At 34.4% G+C, this 20,421-nt stretch overlaps 1 protein-coding gene across 3 annotated transcripts in view; it reads left to right on the top strand.

The window, feature by feature from the left end:
- The first annotated feature begins 181 nt into the window (after nucleotides 1-181).
- The window catches only part of LOC110104561 (ubiquitin-conjugating enzyme E2 8-like), a 54,739-nt gene continuing 34,499 nt past the window's right edge, over nucleotides 182-20,421 (top strand). Inside the window, exons 1-3 of one of the 3 annotated variants that reach the window (XM_020833718.2) lie at nucleotides 182-335; nucleotides 7,814-7,901; nucleotides 18,861-18,988. In XM_020833718.2, the coding sequence (XP_020689377.1) occupies nucleotides 7,832-7,901; nucleotides 18,861-18,988 (198 nt within the window). In that variant the 5' untranslated portion in view covers nucleotides 182-335; nucleotides 7,814-7,831. Of the gene's footprint in view, nucleotides 435-7,813; nucleotides 7,902-18,860; nucleotides 18,989-20,421 lie in introns of all 3 variants that reach the window. The other 2 variants (XM_020833719.2, XM_028695541.1) reach the window with 2 other exon arrangements.

The following is a 20,421-nucleotide window of genomic DNA, read 5'->3' as shown; positions in this document are numbered from 1 at the left end:
CAAATTGAAAGGAGTTAAAATTATTACAATTCTTAGTTATAAAAAAAATTGATGAGAATAAAGTAAGTGCCTTTTAGCTAGGAAGAGTTGTTTTTTGAACTATTGAACACTGCTGGCCTAAAATTTTCCCGGTGTTTCCACCAGCTGTAACTTATAAGTGGTAGTATCGTAATTAACTCTTATCGGTGCACTATTTAAGCGACGTTGCTCGCCGAATCGGCGGTGGCGGGCGCAGTGGATTTGCGCAAAACTGCCTGCACTGCTGCACTTTTATCAACGCGGGATCCACTTGGCCGCCAGCTTTTCTGGTTTTTTCTAACACCGTACGAAGTGAGGTGCGTCGCTTCAATCTTCCACCTTCTTTCGGTTTACTAGTGGGTGGGAGTCGATCCTCCACTATCTTTGGTTTGCGACTTCAATCTCAACGATCTAGGGTTTGCTGCTTCATCATCTCCTAATCGATTTCTAATGCTTCGATTTTTTTTGAACGATGCAATGGTTTTGTTGATCTATCTTCGTTCACTGTTTGCCTTAGTGAAACTATGAGGCTTTTTTAGCGTACCACCAGCTATTTTCTCGATTAGATTGGATGCGATCCAATTTCCTCGTTATTTTGGATTTGTTGGGTGATTTGAATTTATTAGTCTAGTTCCATATTTGTATATTATCTTGTGCATTTATCGGTTTTGTTTGATTGATGCTGGATGCTGTTCTTGGATCCTATAACATCTGTGGATGACAACTGAATTTTACTAATAAGGATGTATAAAGATCAAGTGAGGACATAGGATAGAGAAAGATAAAATTGGGTGGTAAGCTATGAGATTTGTACTAGATTGCTGTCAGAGTACAAATTTATGCGACCAGAGTCAAGCATGACGTGTTAGGCTCATACCTGACCATTTATTTATAGGCTTAGGTTGAAGTTTAATGTGATCTAAAATGCTAAATTTGAGTAATATTGTTAAAATTTCATAATAAAGCTTAAAGTGTTTGCTGGTACATAAATACGTCTAACTCACTTTTTGTTTTCTAACTACATTAACAACTCTTGATGAGCTCTAAGTTGATCTTTGTGGAGAAGATTTTATTTTTTGATGAAGTCTTTCATGACTTCATTCTGACCTCGATGAATAGTTTGGGCGACTTCTATGGTCAAATTGAAGTAATCTTGGAGTTAAGTGGAAATTTTGATGTTGATGACTTGTTCTTTAAATCTGTGTAAATGTTTAGCATTGTTCTTGTGTCGAGTTTATAGGTTGAATATTAATTAGATGTGCCAAGTAGTCTTTTGAATGTCTCGAATTGTTTCAATGCTAGTGACTTGTTAAATTGGATTTGCCCTTTGGCAACCTGACTAAGGAGACTTTGGGTGTATATTAGTTCCTTAATTATCTTGTCTCTTTCAAGTGACCATAAAACAAGAGAATTTAAATTTTAAAACCTTTTTTTGATGGTTGATACATGAATTGTGATTGATTACATAGATTTAACTACCTTTTTTTCTTGCACACGGTAGCATTATGAAAAAGCTTGTAAATATCGACCCAAAGATTACTTTAAGGTTCTTTTCTTTGTTATTTATTTTCTCTTTGCCTTTATCTGTACTTTCCTACTCTTCTTAGCTAAGATGAAGTGCTTTGATGACCTAAAACTCGGCAATCATTTAAATTGAGAACTTGTTTTTTATCTTCTAAAAAAGTGCAAGAAGGAAAAGGTTCTTCAAAAAAATGGCTTACATGGAAGGGATGTTACATTCGTAATTGCATCCAAAGAAAATAAAGATTGAACCCAGTGAGAAGAGTTAGGAGGCTGTGGATCTTGCGACTTCAGCTAATCCTGTGACTTCTTCAAGACATCCTCCGCTCGAGGCAACAAATTTCAAGATTATTTTTGTGAAAGATGCTGTTGAGAATGATATGTCTGTTGCTGGGGGTGAATAAAAGGAGGCTGAGATTCATTTAATTGAATATGGCATTATTATCTTTGAATTCATTATGAGCCAGCTTTTATGTACAGATCAAGAGGTGGGCATTGAAGTGAAACCAGTTTCTGTGAAGGATTCCATCTAGAAAGTTCAAGCTCTTTTAGTAAAAGAGAACTTGGATGTCTCTAAAGAAGTTGGTGTTGGAATTCTTGTGCTTGAGACCATGGAAGTAGAGGAAAAGATAGAAAGATTGTTATAGTAGCATAATTTGTTGAAATCATCACCAATTGCGAGAAGATGTCTTAAGCCTTTATAGAAAGAAGTCCATAAATTCATCTTTTTGCTCCAGTAACTTCAAGAGGAGTTTATTTATTTATTTATTTTTGGCTAGGAAGGTTGAGGATTTTTCTGGCTAAGGTCTTCTCCTTGAATTTCAGTATAGATGCTTAGGGTTTTTGTTGACGTTGAAAGAAGTCAGCTTTATCTTTTGGAAGAAAGCTTGATGCATTAACAAAACACTCATCTATGATGTCAGATGAAGTTGCAATGAAGTACAAGGATGAAAGAATGAAGTCATTTACACTTTTAAGTTCATTGAATTGTCAATACCCAATTAATTTCTAGCTGGGGCTAGTTCATTCTCCACTACCAAATTCATTGTGGATCAATTTCAGGAGTGATCGATCTTGATTTTGCCTCATGTTTTTTATTTTTATTTTTATTTTTGGGTGCAGGAGTATCTAAAGAAGATTTTAGAAGGATGCTGATTTCTTCAAGTTATCCCTAAGTTTGTTTGTTATCTTGCAAAAAACAACTTATGTGAGATTGAATGAAACCTGTCATTTTCTTTAATGTCTTTTCTTTCCTATGCTTATGTTGAGTTGGTTTCCATAAAATAGCTTTTTTTTTGTATTTGTTTTTAATAAAATAAAAATTTTGAGTGTATCAATATTTGCATAAATGCGAACTATTGTATCATGGGGTCTGCCTTAATGTTGGGTTGGTCTCTGGAATGAGGTCATCCATTGAGTTGAATTTGGCCTTCAAGATGAAGTCGGATTTGATAATTTGAGATGTTAACTTATTTGGCGTTATTTGAGCTTCTTGTTTTATTAAATATTATTGGAAAATAAAAATAAAAATCTAACTTCTAGATTTGATACATAAGATGCCAGGTGAATCACATCACGGATGTGATCACTTATTCAAGTTTTTAAACTATTTATTTAAATAGCCTTTAGGGCTTTAGTACTAGCTTTATGAATTCATTTCCTTCTGGGTTTTCTCGTTCTTCCCTTGCTTCAATTTCTTTGCTATGGTTTTCTTTTTATGAGAACTACTTTCCCAGGTTAGTTGCGAGCATTCTTATCTCTGTTTAATATATTCTTCTCTTAAGATTTCTAATTTATATCTTTTTTATTTCTTACTATTGAGCCGATTCACGTTATTATCCTTGACAATATTGAAGTTAGCCGATTCATGTTATTATCCTTGACAATATTGAAGTTTCTCAATTCTTGAATGAAGTGGGAATTCTTGTTGGGTAACTTTAGGATTGTCAAGGATAATAACAAGAATCAGCTCTATTGTAAGAAATAGCAAGACATAAATTCCAAAACTTAAAAAAGAATATACTAAACAATTTTTATTTTGTTCATCGAGCATTGAGGCCAACCTTGCTATTGGTTCAATCTCTACTTTTATTCCTCTAACTACAAAAACATTAGTTATTGGGACCATTCCTTCATTATCTCTCACCACTTGTCTTCCTAAAAAGTTGTGTACATGTAAATTTCTCAAAAGGCCTATGTCTATCCGATCCACTTGAATCATAATAGATGAAGTTGGTACTGGGAAGAGAACTAAGCTAATTGTTAGTGGCCCAAAGAACAAGGGAATGAAACCTTTAAATCATTCTATTTGTAACTCAACCAGTCTTTGGTTGATGAGGAGAATAGTTTGGTTTTTAAATGGGTTGGGGATTTCATGTGGGCTCAGGCTGACATTGACTTGGACCTGACTTAGGAAAAGATTGAATTAACCTCAATTGCGTGCAATCTCAATGATGTCATCTTCTCTCAAACTCGGTATGATCATGATGGGGATATCGGAGCTTGAAAAGTCTATTAAAGATGTGCCGTCGATCTACGGCCATGATCGAGTTGATGTATATTTAAGTTGTATTATGTATTTGTCTTTTATTTATTTATGTTTGTAGTTGCGTTATTTGTTTTCCCCTTTTTTATCCCTTATTTAAGGGTGGTCATGTGTAAGCCCGAAGGGCATCGTCGTCTTTTATTTTTGAGTCTATTGTATAAGGTTATATATAGCCCTTATGTTCTCTTTTCATGGTTAATGATTGAATAATAAAATTTTCTACATTGTGAGTTCTTGAGAGAGTTTGGAACATTTGGGAGAGAGAACCCTTGGAGAGGGAATCGTATCACCTGCCAGCCTTGGAAAAGTTCAGGCTCACGGCTCGTTCCTCGTATCTTTTCTTCCTGCCGTTCTCCACCCTAACCCGCCGACCCATATACCCCTCCCTTTTAAGCCACCGATCCTCACCACCTTCCCACTCGTTGGCTCATCCCACCACCACCTCAAACAACCACACTCCTCCCCACACAACCATCGGCCCACTTACCCAAATCCCCACCCACTTACCCAAATGCCCACCCCACCCGCCGGCCTTTACCCAACCGAACCCCAAGCCAACCGCCCCTCCCCCTTTTGGGTTTTCTCGTCATCAATGCTTGCAATTACCTCTTTCATAATTGGGTTTTAATATTTTAGGCAACTCAATTACTTTACAAATTCAAATCTATTTGAATTTGAAAAGTTATCTAAAATACCAATCCTATTTTAGGGAAGTTTCCAAATCCCTTCCTATTTGAGTTTTAAATTAAATTGGGATAAAATATCTCTTCCCAAATTTAATTCCCTAACTCAAGGAAGCATTAATTGCTTCCATAAATTCCTTCCTAGTCCTCCTATGCTGCTGGCCCCCATATAATTTCCCCTTGGATTTATTTCCTCAAGTCAATCTCCACTCTTGGAAATAATTCAAACCTCCTCTCCCTCTCCCTTAGCCGCCCCACCCCTTCCTAATTACACCCTCATCCTTTCCCAAATTAAAAGCATTAATTAGGAAAGCAATTGCTTGACTTTCCCTCCATCTTCTTCTCCTAAAATCTGAACCTAATCTTTTCTCCTCACCCCCACCCTTGGCCGGCCATATCACTCCCTCTCTCCCTCTTGAACTTACAAGATAAACTCCTCCCTCTCAATAGGAGTCTTCAAGGAAAGCAACAACGATCGTCGCCAACACCTCAACACCTCAAAGCCAATGAATGACCGATCCTGAATTTGATTACAGATTCGCTTACGACGAGCAAGGGAATGTCAACATTCTTCACTCCACCTTCAACTTCAACTCGTAAACCGACAACTCCATCGAAGAATACATGGAGCACATCATCTTCACACTTTTCGAAGCTGTCGAAGAACAGCCTGCCAACAATCATTGGTAAATTGTTTCCGGACCTCGACAAGGGTGAACTTCTTCCCTCTTCATTTATCTTTCTAATACGCTAACCTTGTAGGTGGTGATTTAATTGCAAGGTCTCGTGCTTCGCTCTCTGCCTCCGCTTAGTAAACGTAGGATTTGAGTTTACTTTATATGTTGCTTATCTCAATGTTAGGTTAGAGATTTTTGTTGAATAACTACTTAATTCGTATATTGTTGAAATTCTAAATTGTTTTTATGATTCAAGTACTTAGCATGTGATTTGGCCTAAGCGTGGCTACCCATCTTACATTTTTTTATTATCATTTAGTGGCTAATAGTCTTAATTGTTATTTGTTCTTATCAAAATCATGCAAGTTCTTATCGCATTCATCTAAAACATATTAGTCCTGCATTAGATCAACTTGGCATGGTTCTAATAAACAGTCTTCATCTAGGTACAATGAAAGTCAAGTGACTCCTTGAAAGAAGATTTTTTTTTAAACTTTTGAGAAGCCACAAAGATCAAACTATGAAGTTTATAAGAAGCTTAAAGAGATCAAGGCTTCGTTTGGGATGACTTTATTACTGTTTCTAAAGTAGTTTTTTAGCACAAAAATTTTAAATTAAAATTTGTTTCTTTACTAAAAAGTTGTTTTACAAAGCACTAAGAAAGTTGTCCCAAACAAAACCTAAATCTTTAAAGAATTAAATTGAAGAAATTTAAACCAAAGCTTTTCCTAGAAGAAGGCTTCCCTTGGAATGGCCATTGCACGAGGTGAGTGGACTTGATAGGATTTTATGGCTGTTTAATTATGTGCTCATCAAGTTGATAATAAAGTAATAGTTTTAAAAGAGAAAATCGTTAAGTTGGAGAGCTTCAACAAGACCTTACGAAGATGTTGACAATCTTTGGTGTCATGACCTTGTTATTTATCAAAAACATAATAATTTGATTTTGTCTCGAGTGTAAGCATTGACCCTCATTGCAAATAGTATTTATAGTGAATATCCATCATTTCTTCTAAAGGAGCTCTCAAAGGGTGTAATAGTAGGTGCTGTTGAGGTTGCGACCACTTTCCACTTTTTCTTGCATCAAAATTCCTCACATTTGGCTTCTCCTCTCAGGGAGAAAATCACAATTTTCATATTGCTGGTGGTGGTGATGTTGGTTTTGTTATTGTAGCTTCTCAGCTAACTTACTCCAGGAATTCCTTGGTTGACTCCATTGGTTCATGGGAAGTTGTCTTAAGTTCCATACAAATTCCTAGCTGTGTTGATAAAATGGCGAAGTAATTGATTCACGAATGTATTCTTATACATTTATGTGACCGTTGATGAGTTTAAACAACTCGACTAATATTCTTGGTTGTTCCAAACCAAGTGTGTATCAAAATGGATCTTGTCTAATTCGTTGAGTCAATGTAATCTTGGATTGCTTGCTTTAAGCTTTAACTTCCATCATCTTTCATTGAAAATGAATAAACTTATTAGTGGTTGACACTAGAGCCTTACAAGTAAGAAGGGATAACGATCAAGAAAAGGAGAGAGAAAGAGAGCCTAGAGAGAAAATCTAGGATTTGCGCCAAATTGCTGTCAAGTACAAAACCATTTGACTTGAGCCATACAAAATGTGTTAGAATCTGTCAAACTCATCTCCTGACCTTCTATTTATAGAATTATGTTGAGATTCAATACTACAAAAAAGGCTATATTTGAATGATACAAATAAAATTATATATTAATATTTAACATGCTTGCTGTAAAAATGAATAAGTCTTATGAAATTGTTGATCCAAGACAAAATATAGTAATTTTAATAATCTATGATTATTTCAACTATGTAATTATTGGAGAAGTGACAAATCAAGAATCATGTATTTTCAAAGAGTTTGTGTTAACAAAACTTGAAGTGGGTTACAAATAAAGGGTGGGGAGTTGCAAAAGAATTTGAACTTTGTGGGCTCCGAAAATTCGGCCCCGGCCTCTGCTCGCTCTTCTTATTCGGCGAGGGAGTTTTAACGAACTAAGTTCCGAGGTAAATTTTGGAAGGCAGATGGGTTTGTAGATAGTGCCTTACAAAAGAGTTTGAGTGTTACAAAATTTGAAGGAATGGACTTGTAAATTAAGAGCCAGGGAGTTATAAAAGGGTTTGAAAGTTACACATTATTAGTGGAAGGGAGTTTGAAGTTAATTTTTTGTTGTCCTTCTTTTAACAGTTTTGTTATGTCATTGTTTCCATGTCATATCCATTTCACCTCGTCTATGTTGGTCACCGTGTCCATGTTGTGTCCAGGTTATGGTTTTCGTATCTATGCTTCATTGGCTAGTTCATGAAGGTTTCGATCTGCAGGTTCAATTGAAGTTTTTTGTATTTTTAGGTGTTGTAGAAGCTTAAAATGGCATCAAAGAGGATTGTGAAGGAACTCAAGGACCTACAGAAGGACCCTCCAACCTCCTGCAGTGCAGGTATTATTGGCTTTAGTCCATTTGCTATATAGATATGCTTATATGACTGCTGCATAATCCGACTTACATGGATATGGAAATTGTTTTTCCTTGTGATTTGCTTGTATTAGCTTGTGTTTGCATTTAGCTTTTAAAGCTCCTTTCTGCCTTTTCTTGTTTCTTAGAGATGATCTTCACTGGTAAGTCCATCTAATAGGGCTATTGGAACTTTTTGCTGCACTACGAAGATGTCCCCAGTGGATCCATTTTTTATTTTCTTTTGCCTTGGTTTAAAAAAACCAGGGATGCAAAAGTTGATTTTTGTTGAAGGCTCTTGACCGCACGTGGATGTCCTCCATGGATTGACGACCATAGACAGTGCACTTGCGGAGCAACTAGTGCAGAAAAGTAGCAATGACTTCATTTTGTGCATGACTACATAATACCACAAATCAAAGGATTAGAACAGTTTTCTTGCAGCAAGTTATAACTGATTTTGGATCTGAATTATCTGATCACTTATTTATGTTGTTGGCATGGCTAACTTAGAATGAAGTTGATCAAATTACTTCTTGAGAATCAATTTCGATGAGGATGGGTTTATTCTATTGATAATACAAATTATGCTTATTAATATTCATAACTAGTGGCTACATCTCTGATTGTCCGGTTCATGATGTCAATTTTTGCTTAAGATTTATTGGTAATGTTTTTTTTTGCAGATAATATAGCTCTAATTGGGGAGATATTCGTTGAAATAAGTGAGCAATTTGAATTATAAAGAAAGTGTTTAGAAGATATATAAGTTAGACTTAGTAAAATAAATGAGGGTGATAATAATACTTATCAGTCAGTTTATACAAACAACAACATCAAGCCTTTATCCTACTATGTGGGGTTGGTTACATAAATCCCTTTTCTCCATTGTCATGTTAAGAGTCAAATTCTCATTTAAATCTAATAAAGAAATGTAATCTCTAATATTTTCTAACCAAGTCTTTTTAGGTCTACTTCTACCTTTCTTAACATAAGCCAAATCTAATACATTAACTCTCCTAATCGGGTCATCGAGATGCCGACGTTTTATGTGATCAAACCATCTAAGGTGACTCTTTTTATGCTATCGGATTTACTCCAAGTTTTCATGTATATGCTTGTTTCGTATTCTGTCTCTAAGAGTAAAATAACTCATCCACCTAAGCATCCTCATCCCTGCAACACGTAAACTTAATTTTATGCTTCTCTTTTAATGGCCAACATTTTGTGCCATAAAACACTACAGGTCTCACCACCATCTTGTAGAACTTTTCATTAAGTTTATGGAGTAATTTTCTATCGCACAGCAAGCCTGATGCATTCCTCCACTTTAATCATCCAACTTGAATTCTACTAATAATATTTCCTTCTATTTCGCCATCACTTTGAACAATAGGCCTGAGATATCTAAAATGTGTACTCTTATTAATGATTTGATCGCCCAAAGTCCCAATATCTCCACTAGATCTATTACTACTAAAATTATATTCAATATAATTGGTTTTAGATCCACTCAAACAAAAACCTTTGGACTCTATTGTTGACCTCCATAATTTAAGTTTACTTTCAACTCCCTATCTACTCTTATAAGCAACAAGAATATCATCAGCAAAAAGCATACACTAGGTTACATCATCTTGCAAATGTAAAATCCATGACTAAAGCAAAAAATATATGGACTTAAGGCTGATCGTTGATATAATACTATTGAAATAGAAAAATACTTGGTCAAATTGCTCTTGTGCATCACCTTTATTCTTAAAAATAGAGATCAATGCACTCCTCCACTTATTTGACATTTTTTTAGTCTTCAAAATAATATTGAAATGTTTTGTAAACCAAGAAATTCCTTCATCTTCAAAGTATATTCACACCTTTATTGGAATATCATTATGCTCAACAATAATTTTTTTTAAAGCCTCTCTAACTTCGAGTTTACTAATCAAGGTTTAAAAAGGTGAAATTGGTAATTAAAACGTTTTGCCTAGCGAGTTGAGGCGTAAGCCTCGAGGCGGATTGAAGCGTAAGCCTCGAAAAAAAAATCATAAACTTTAAAGTTTAAACCTCCATCTTCCTCATTATTAAAAAAGTTCCTCCATCTTCAACTTTAAACCTCACCATTTTTTGCTATTATCCATTCATCATTGAATAATATATCATCAACAATCTAAGGATTTATTTCATCATCACTATTTGTAATTATAATTTGAGGTATTTATTTTTCAAATTTTTATTAAACATAACACAACCATTCAATCTTGTTCATCCATTTTATAACTAATTGGTTCCTTCTCTTTGTAATATATATATATATATACACACACACACACACACACACACAAATTATAAATTTAACCAGAATGAGGCATTGCCTCAAAACATCTCGAGGTGTACGCCTCATTTAAAATAGACGTAAGCTTCACCGGCACTAGTAAGGCTTAAGCTTTGAGGCGTGCACCTCAAACGATTTTTTAAAATCATATTATTATTAGGCCGATAAAAATAAAATCTCTATTATCATTTATTGTGCTAAGGTCATTAAAGTTGATTATATTGTCACAATCTTCATTGCGAAGAGAACAAAATGTGAGCAATAATGAGCATAACATGCAAAGCTATAGGCATTTTCTAAAGACAATGCATTCATGCGAACAACTATTACGTTAGACCCTTAAACATCTCAAGTAGTTGCATTCACATGCATGGGTTTAAAATAAAATAGAATGGCTTAACTTGTTACATATCACATGTTATACTAACATATATAAAAAAGGAACTATTGTATGTATGCGAAATGTATGGTGGATAGGGATAAGTAGCAGGGAATCTTAGAGAAGATGGTGGGGGGTAGTACAAGTAAAAGGGAGCCGTCTACGTAGGATATGGTAATGGAAAGCGGGGGTCTGTGGGGTAAAACGGAGGACTCTCTGCAGAAGATATATGTAAAGGGGGTCTAGGCTGGGTATTAGTGGCAGGCTGTGAATATGAGGTCCCGTCAGTACCTCGACCCCTATTAGATTGTCCACTGGTATTCTTTCAGTGCCTGAAAATATTTGTGATCGATGACCTATGGAGCTCATCACCTTTAGAAGACATCTGCAAAAAATAAATGAAATAATTAACTACAATTTGTATATTTATAAAAATGCAGGAAATAAGTAGTAACTATTGCTATGCTAATATGTAAAAAAAAGGAACTATTGTGTGTATGCTAACATGTAAAAAAAAGAATTACTATATGTATGCTAACATGTAAGATTACCTCCTTTAACTGCAACTCAGTTTCATTAGCTTCAATTTGATTATCTACATCATTAACAGGCTCTTTAAAGTTTGACATATACTCTTCTTAATGTACTGCTGGTATTGATGTTGTATTCTCAATAATCCCCCTAGGTTTAGTATTGATAGCTATAAGCCAATCTTGCTTACCGTGCAGTCTATCTCGAAAGTTAGTAAATAAGACTTGGGTAGCCTGACTAGCAAAGACAAATGGATCGTATTTTCTATATTTTCTACCTTCCTTTATTTCTGTAATACCATAAAGTGGATGCACCCTTCTATTTTGCATTGGATCAAATCAATGTAGTATTTCCTGTAAGGCCCCATAATACACAATCATTGCTGTGTGATTATTCTCTTTCGCACATGCACTATAGTTTTCTGTTTTCTGACCTTCACACCAAGCTTTGGTTTGAAATATGTAACCGTTGATAATAAAAATTGGTCAACATTTTATTGCTCTTATAGGTCCCGATGCTAGATTCAATAGTCCTTGCTCTTGCAAATCTTTGGCTTCATTATTGACCTGATTGGTGTAGAAAATATATTTATGTTATTATCATTTTAATTAATTATATATATGGTTGAATTGACTTATCAAAATGTATACCATTTCTTTGAACGAATTTGAAATTCAAATTCTACTTTCTTTTCCTACTTTAATAGTGATGTTGTAGTCAGACCATTAACGAACTTTTTGCAAAAGTTTTGAACTTAGGGTCTCTATATATAAGTCTACAAAATATACGGAATCTTAACTTAAACTTACTTGTAATATGACTCAACTTCAGCACAATTGAGCATTGTGTACGACATGACAACTTTCATCTTCTTATCTATCAAATAACGCACAATACAAGCTCTTACTACCTTGCCACATCCTTTGAATACTGATATGTTACTGGTAGATGGACATGCATCTAGATTATCCAAATTTCGGCATACAATATTCCTTGTTGATTGTAACTCTATGTCTAAGTACTATGAGAAAAATGAAGTAGTCTCATATATCAAATATGATTCACATATTAGTTCTTCGGGATGTACTTTGTTTTTATAGTCTTCTTAAGTTTATTTAAATACCTGAATGATGTATGGTTATGAATTACAAATTTGTTAGTAGTATTTGATATTTTATGTTAGTACAAAATTTTTTTCTCAAAAGGATACATCTACAGATATTGAATCAGTCCACCAACTCTAGTCTCATATGGTAAATGCACAGGCAGATAATCTATGGAGTCAAAAAACTTTTGAGAGAATATCTTTTGAAGCTTGCACAGAATGAAAGGAATGCTATGATTAATATGGAGTAAAGCTTCTTCATTCAGTTTTGATGAGTATAAGTCCTTGAAAAAAGATACTTAGTTCGATCAAGGGATTTAAGATTGAACTAGAAGAGAATTGAAAGCAATTGGCGCAATTGGTAGCAAACATTCCATGAAGATGTGATAGTTATGGCTTTTCAATCCAAACAATCTTCTCGATATCATGTCAACACATCTACTGAGGTTGGAAGCATATCCATCAAGTAGCTTTAGCTATGCACCCATTTACAAATCGTTCGCATTTGCTCTAAAATAAAGGTGAATGAAGCTTTTGGCTTTAGAAGTTTACCATTTTTACCTTTCTTCAACCCAAACATTTTCCTCCTGCAAATATCCTTCAAATTCATCATAGCTTTTACGTTATCTTTAGATTTGCTCTTGATGTCCATCTTTGTATTAAACACATTGTCAAAAGCATTTTTATTTATATGCATCATATCCAAATTATGTCTGATCATATTTATTCTTCAATATGGCAAAGACCATAAAATGCTCTTCTTTGTCCTAATGTGAGTAACTCCATATCCAGGTGCGCTTATAAACAACTAATGATGAATAATCAGTTATCATGGGTATAAAATTTACTCTTTCAAATATTTCCTCATTGCTTAAACTTGGTGAAAGCTGTGTCGTCACTATTCTATTTTAAGTGAAAACATCCTTATTTCTTCTGAATGGATGATTTGCAGATAAGAACATACGGTGACAGTCAAATCAAGTGTTTTTACCTCTATGCTTCAAAGTGGATGATTTAATATTTTTCATGTAATATGGGCAAGCTAAATTGTCTACAGTGCATCAACCAGAAAGCATGTTGTTTGGTGGAAAGTCACCAATTGTCCAAAGTAACACTGCCCTCAATATAAAGTTTTGTTTGGTAGAGATATCATATATATCAACTCCTTCATTTCACAATAAATTTAAATTATTGATTAAAGGTTGTAAGAACACATCTATTTTTGTCCTTAGATTGTGTGAGCCTGGAATGATAAGTGTCAGAAATATTTAGGGTGTATTCATACACAACTATGGAGGAAGATTGGAGGGGGTTAGTTATATGAGCTAGCTAAATGGAGTAAAACAGTCTGCATATAAACTTAATCTTATATTCATTGGTTCTGCGGCAAAGGTAAGAGGTGTATGGTCAAAGTGTTTTCAGGCTTCTACTTTTGAGGGATGTGTTAGAACACCTACTTGTGAGTTGTGTTCCTTATGCCATCTCATATATGCAGCAGAGCTCATAGATGCATATAAACGTTGCAATCTGGGAATGATGGGCAAGCATAATAATTTACTGAATAACACATCCTTTTGCTTTATCTTTCCCAAGAATTTGGTTTAATACTTGGCGCGCTATAATGATAACATGCAATCTCTAACAAAGTATCCCCATAATACAAAACACATCCATTAACACAATAGTTTATTTTAATATCTGTTAAAGCAAGTTTGGAAACTAATTTTTTAATCCGATATTAATATGTTGGAATTATATTATCTGCCGGGTTGATCTTCTTAAGTAAGTCAATGAATTGATTAAATCATTCTTTGGATACATTATATTAAGTCTTTATGCTTTAAATCTTCACAACAACATATAATTCTGAGTGAGTTGTGCACCCATTTCAAATTGGTTGTTGCGCAACGTGTAACAAATTATAAAAGTTTTGTGCCTTCTTATTTGGGGATTTTTTTTGTATATTATTGAAATTGTAGCCAAGTTGCATCATAAACTAAGTCCTCAAACGTCATAACTCTGTCATCCTCAACTATGTTGGAACTTATAGACGAGCCGCATTGAGAGTCAAAATGAGACTCGTACTCAACATGTGAAGTCCAATATAAATATTCTTGCATGAATCCCGTGCGATATAAATTAACAGTAATCTCATATGGTGTGAGATAGACTTGATTTTTGTTTTTAAAATATGGACAATGAAACATTCCCTCTGATGTAAAGAAAGGTAATTGACAGCCTTCCTGAATAAAATAATTCACTATGTTTAGAAATTCATCTGTTAATGTCTTGCATCCAGATAGTAGTCGGTTATACATACAACTTCTATAGTTTCGAATATCCATAACACCCTTGGGCTATAAATTTCTACAACCAATCAATAAGATTTGTATCAATTTAAAAAAATTAAATAATTATGCAATAGTGATGATTTTAGGTTTTTGCATGTATATTTGTGCGCCACCATCACACACACATTATATATTTGGCAATAAAAGAGTGCGTGTCAATTAGTGCAACACACTAATACTTCTACTTTCCCAACCGGGTCATCCGAAGGTCACCATTTATGTGACTAAGCCATCTAAAGCTACTCTGCTAATCTTATCTTCCATTGGAGCTACTATAACTTTTTCACGTATATGCTTATTTTGTATCCTGTCTCTTAGAGTAAAGCCACTCATCAACCTAAGCATCTCATCTCCGTAACACTTAACTTATTATTATGCATCTCTTTTAATGGCCAACATTCTACACCATAAAGCATTGCAGGTCTCACCACCATTTTATTTAATTTTCTCTTAAGTTTGAGGGGAACTTTTCTATCACACAATAGTTCTAATGCATTCCTCTCAACAATCCAACATGAATTCTGCTAATAATATCTTTATCCATTATACCATCACCATGAAGAATATACTCTAAGAGTAAAGTCACTCATCCACCTAAGCATCATCATCTCTGCATCACTTAACTTTTATTATGATTCTTTTTTAATGACCAACATTCTATACCATAAAGCATCTCAGGTCTCATCACCATCTTATATAATTTTCTCTTAAGTTTGAGGGAAACTTTTCTATCACACAATAAGTCTGATGCATTCCTCTCAACCATCTAACATGAATTATACTAATAATATCTCAATCCATTACACCATTAACATGAACAATAGACTCTAAGAGTAAAGCCACTCATCCACCTAAGCATCCTCAACTTTGCATCACTTAACTCTTTTAATGACCAACATTCTACACCATAAAGCATTGCAGGTTTCACCACCATCTTATATATTTCTTCCTAAAATTAGAGGCAAACTTTTCAATCTCACAAAAGCCCTAAACTATGAAAAATCTTCATGCATCTCCTAATTAACCCTAAATTATGAACAATAGACACTCATGAAATGGAGGGAAGATTATCTTTTCAGCAAGAACCGATCATATGCTATAGGTTGAATATCAATTGCAGGTTTCATCACCATCTTATAGAATTTTCTCTTAAGTTTGAGGGAAATTTTTCTATCACACAATAAGTCTGATGCATTCCTCTCAACCATCTAACATGAATTCTGCTAATAATATCTCCATCCATTACACCATTAACATGAACAATAGACTCTAAGAGTAAAGCCACCATCCACCTAAGCATCCTCAACTTTGCATCACTTAACTCTTTTAATGACCAACATTCTACACCATAAAGCATTGCATGTTTCACCACCATCTTATATATTTCTTCCTAAAATTTGAGGCAAACTTTTCAATCTCACAAAAGCCCTAAACTATGAACAATCTTCATGCATCTCCTAATTAACCCTAAATTATGAATAATATACACTCATGAAATAGAAGGAAGATTATCTTTTCAGCAAGAACCAATCATATGCTATAGGTTGAATATCATGGAAGGAGACGGCGACAAGGAAGTGTCCAATGAGAGCGGTGGATGCGACAGGAAGGGATGTCTTCGAACAGGACGACTGGAAGGAATGTCGTTGAAGGAGGTGATAGGAAGGAACATTGTCAAAGGAGGCGAGCAACTTGCAGTGAGAGGGCAGATGATGGCTACAAAGATGAAGGATGAAGAGGAAGTGTGACGAAGAACGACGAGGAATTGAAGGAATGTTGTCGAAGGAGACGATGACACAGGGAAACGTCGTTGAATGAATGTGACGGGCACGATCCAGTAGAACAAAACGAGAACGAACGGATGAAAGAAATGGTTAGGATGTCAGTTTAGATAGAGGTTTGTGATGGATATGCGGCAGAAAATTCGTCAAAAAATTGTGGCAGACACTTTGTTGCAAATCCGCCACAAATCAGTCACCAAATAAACGACGGAAATTTTTGTTGTAAATCCGCCGCAATTTCAGAGAAAAAATTTTCCGTCACAAAGTTTGCCGCAAATCCATCGCAAATTGCTGACTTTTCTTTAGTGTCATATTAGGTCTTTAGTGTCTCAAAGAAAATTCATTAAAAAAAAATTCAAACTCTTAGGTTCACCACTTGTATGGTAGCTTACAAAGTTAATACTTAAACTCAATCCTTTGTTAGCAAGCAAGTAGAGTTGGTAATGTTAAAGTAACAAAACAAAATCATTCAAATATCTCAATGATGATAGCGATGATAGAAAATATCTAACATAGGGAAGTACATCATTCAAAATGCCCCTCTAAATCCTAATGTAGATCTCGAGGGTAAATCTAGAATAAATATGAAATATTAAAAATACAAATATTGAAATATTTAAGTGAAATCCACCCATTACAACCTAAGAAAAATACATCCACCATTTGTAGTTGTTTATTGGGAGTTATAAATTCAAGAATAACATATGCTCACAAAGAGTAAATGCCTTTATGATGCAGTCTCAAATGTTCTCTCATCAGTAAGAATGTGCCACATATTTTCTAATTTGTGGTTTTACTATTAATGGTATCATATGTAAACAATTATGATCGGGGCACTCTGATTTGGTGGATTTGTTGCAACATGACTCTGTTAAATTATGTTCATGGTTAGAGACTGTAAGGTCCTCAATTACTAAATTTTTAGTAGTGAATCATAGGGTGTACTATATAGGAAATAAAGCCTTATGTTAGTTGATGTTGACTTAAATTCTAAATCAAAATTGGTTCTACCATATGTTAAGGTCCCCTTGACGAAACAAGCTATAACTATGGATAAGGATCATTTGGTTAAGTGTGTTCAACTACCTTCTTAGGTTAAATAGATAGGGCTCATGACAACTCATCATGGAATCATGACATCTTGATTAGTTTCATTATTATTCACTCTACTATCCACTTAAAGTTTAAAGTGGTAATGTTTCAATTCTAAATCAAAATTGGTTCTACCATATGTTAAGAGCTTTGTGCCTATCTAATGAGTAGGCTTAATTGAAAGTTCTGTGTCATCAGTGAGAGGGGTAATTAACAATAGAGTCTCACGCCTATGGGATACCTAGAGTAGTATCCTAAAGTCCTTGTAAAGTAAGGGCAAAAATCTATGAATAGTGTCTTATTTACATTCCAATATGCCTACTAAAAATTTAGATCTGGAACACACAAAAGTCTCTCAATAGAGCCTGAGAAATAAAATTTTGGAACTCATAATAGTTAGGATAAGGTTAAGGACGATGATGATGTTTCCGATGACAAATACTTAACTTAATTCTCTTAAATAAATTTGTGAATGTGCCATTTTTGGGTTCAAGCTTAAATTATAGTTTAAGTGAGTTAGATAGACGTGCCTTCAAAAAGGGAAGATTCTCATATTTATCATGGATTGTGTAAAGTATTGTGTTTAAGGGGCTCTTTGGTTTGATGAAAAGTGAGTGTAAAATATTTCATATTCAAGTGTTTTAGAAATTTGAGTGTTTGGTTTGACAAAGGTGAATTCCAAGTTTACTCTGCATTTTATTTGATGTATTCTAAACATGACCATTTTTTGGCTAATATCCAAATACAACACAAGCTGACTCTGTGGTTTCACCGCCAGCCCCCCCTAATGCCATAGCCTACAATACACTGATGTCAGTCACTACTTGTTGTTGCCATTGATTGCCATCGACCTCCACCACCGCTTGCCTTCTCCACCTCCATTATCCCCACCACCAGCCACCACCATAGTTGGGGTTTACACTGCATTCAATTTACTTCAAATCAAATAAAAATATACAATACCATGCATTTACTTTACATATCCAAATATTTTCAAATATTTCAAATACATGATATTCCTTTCACTCTATGTTTCATTTTATTATGCATTCTGTTTATAGCAAACCAAATAGCCCCCAAAAGAATTGTTTTTTAAAGTATGCTTGGTAATATAAGAATGAGACTACTTTGGTGGTGCAATTAGGAATCAATATTAAATGAGTTTATTACAGTGTTTTGGAAAGTTGTGACGGTTTTGGTAATCTTAAGCGTAAATAAACAATCACAACTTGTGCACATTCCTTGAATTTATTATTAGCTTATGATTTACATTTAAATTGAGTTTATTAACTTCCTTTTGTTGTATTCTCATCATAAAAAGTATATATATATATATTTCAAAAATTGCAATTTACAATTTAAAATTATATCAGGTCCCTTGGGTGAAGATATGTTCCATTGGCAAGCTACTATAATGGGGCCACCTGATAGTCCTTATGCTGGAGGCGTTTATTTAGTGAACATTCATTTCCCACCGGATTATCCCTTCAAGCCACCAAAGGTATGGTGTTATGCTTGATGGAATGAATCATATTTCAAATTTAATGAAACTCACTATCCAATTTCTGCGTCTTATTTTCCTTGTGTTTGGATAGATTTTCTTTTATTTAATCTTCGAATCTTATTGTTACCTTTACATTCATTTCCCACCGGATTATCCCTTCAAGCCACCAAAGGTATGGTGTTATGCTTGATGGAATGAATCATATTTCAAATTTAATGAAACTCACTATCCAATTTCTGCGTCTTATTTTCCTTGTGTTTGGATAGATTTTCTTTTATTTAATCTTCGAATCTTATTGTTACCTGTATTTTATGCTTTGTTGAAATAATAGCTTCAACCTTCCATAATCTATATGTGTGCATATATATATATATATATATATATATAACCATTTCTAAGGTATGGAATTGCAAGGAATTGTTGATATTGTTGCTGTGTTTGATAAATATTCTAGCTGTTTGACTAAGTCTTGTTAGGGGTTTAAACTTTGAGGGCTCAGTTCTGCAGAATTGTTTTACTTTTCATTAGTTTTTATCCTGTTAGACTTGGTTGAAAAAAACTCATCTCAAATGTGCTAGTCTTATTTAAGAGAACTTTATGTTTATTATATTATTATGATGGGGTCCCAAGCCCAGTCCCAGTGGCAGCGAGAGGACCTTTATTTTATATATGTCGTGGGAATATATGTAATTAACATCATTAACCCTTTTTCCTCTCAGATATTTTTTCTGGACTTATGAATGTAAAGAGCAATTTGTTTTTGGTAATAAATCTGTAGCCATTTACTTTTAGTTTTTTACCCTGTTTTTCATTTCATTTACAATAAATTCTTAGCATCCAGGCCGAACATATATATTTTCCTTAACTAAACTGTTGAAGTCATTTGTAAACTCAGCCGCAGATCCTTTCATCCTATTCTTTATAACTAAAAAGTATGTTGTTTTGCTGATGTTGTCCGTACAACTGTCATTTTAGATGGACTACTGGATGCTTGATTTGAGAGCTTGCTTTCCCTAATGATATGAGTGCTATTGACTAGTCTCCGCTCTGCTCCGTGGCTTGATGGTTGGTACCATGATCCCCCTGTCATTAGAGGCCATGGATTTTAGTAAGAGGATGGGTGCGTGTATCATGTAAGGTTATAAAAACGAACCGAAAGTCAAACCAAAAAAAGGGGAGATTAATGATTCGATGGTTATGACAAACTTTGATTCAGCCATTTGTGATGAGGTTATCTTTGGGCAAACTTTGATTCCATGACCACTAATCTTCAACAAATGAGCTTTCACTCTATAATATGATCCTTTGTATGTTGCATTACAAAAATTGCATTTGAATGCAATATTGCCCCTCCCCCTTCTGATGTTTACCTATTTTTGTAACATAACTCCATAGAGGTTTGTTATCTTCAATATTGATTTCTGATGGAC

This window comes from Dendrobium catenatum, unplaced genomic scaffold (genome assembly GCF_001605985.2).
Source record: "Dendrobium catenatum unplaced genomic scaffold, ASM160598v2 fragScaff_scaffold_655, whole genome shotgun sequence".
Lineage (NCBI taxonomy): Eukaryota > Viridiplantae > Streptophyta > Magnoliopsida > Asparagales > Orchidaceae > Dendrobium > Dendrobium catenatum.
Note: the sequence above shows the minus strand (reverse complement) of the source record. Positions and strands in the feature narration are given on the sequence as shown.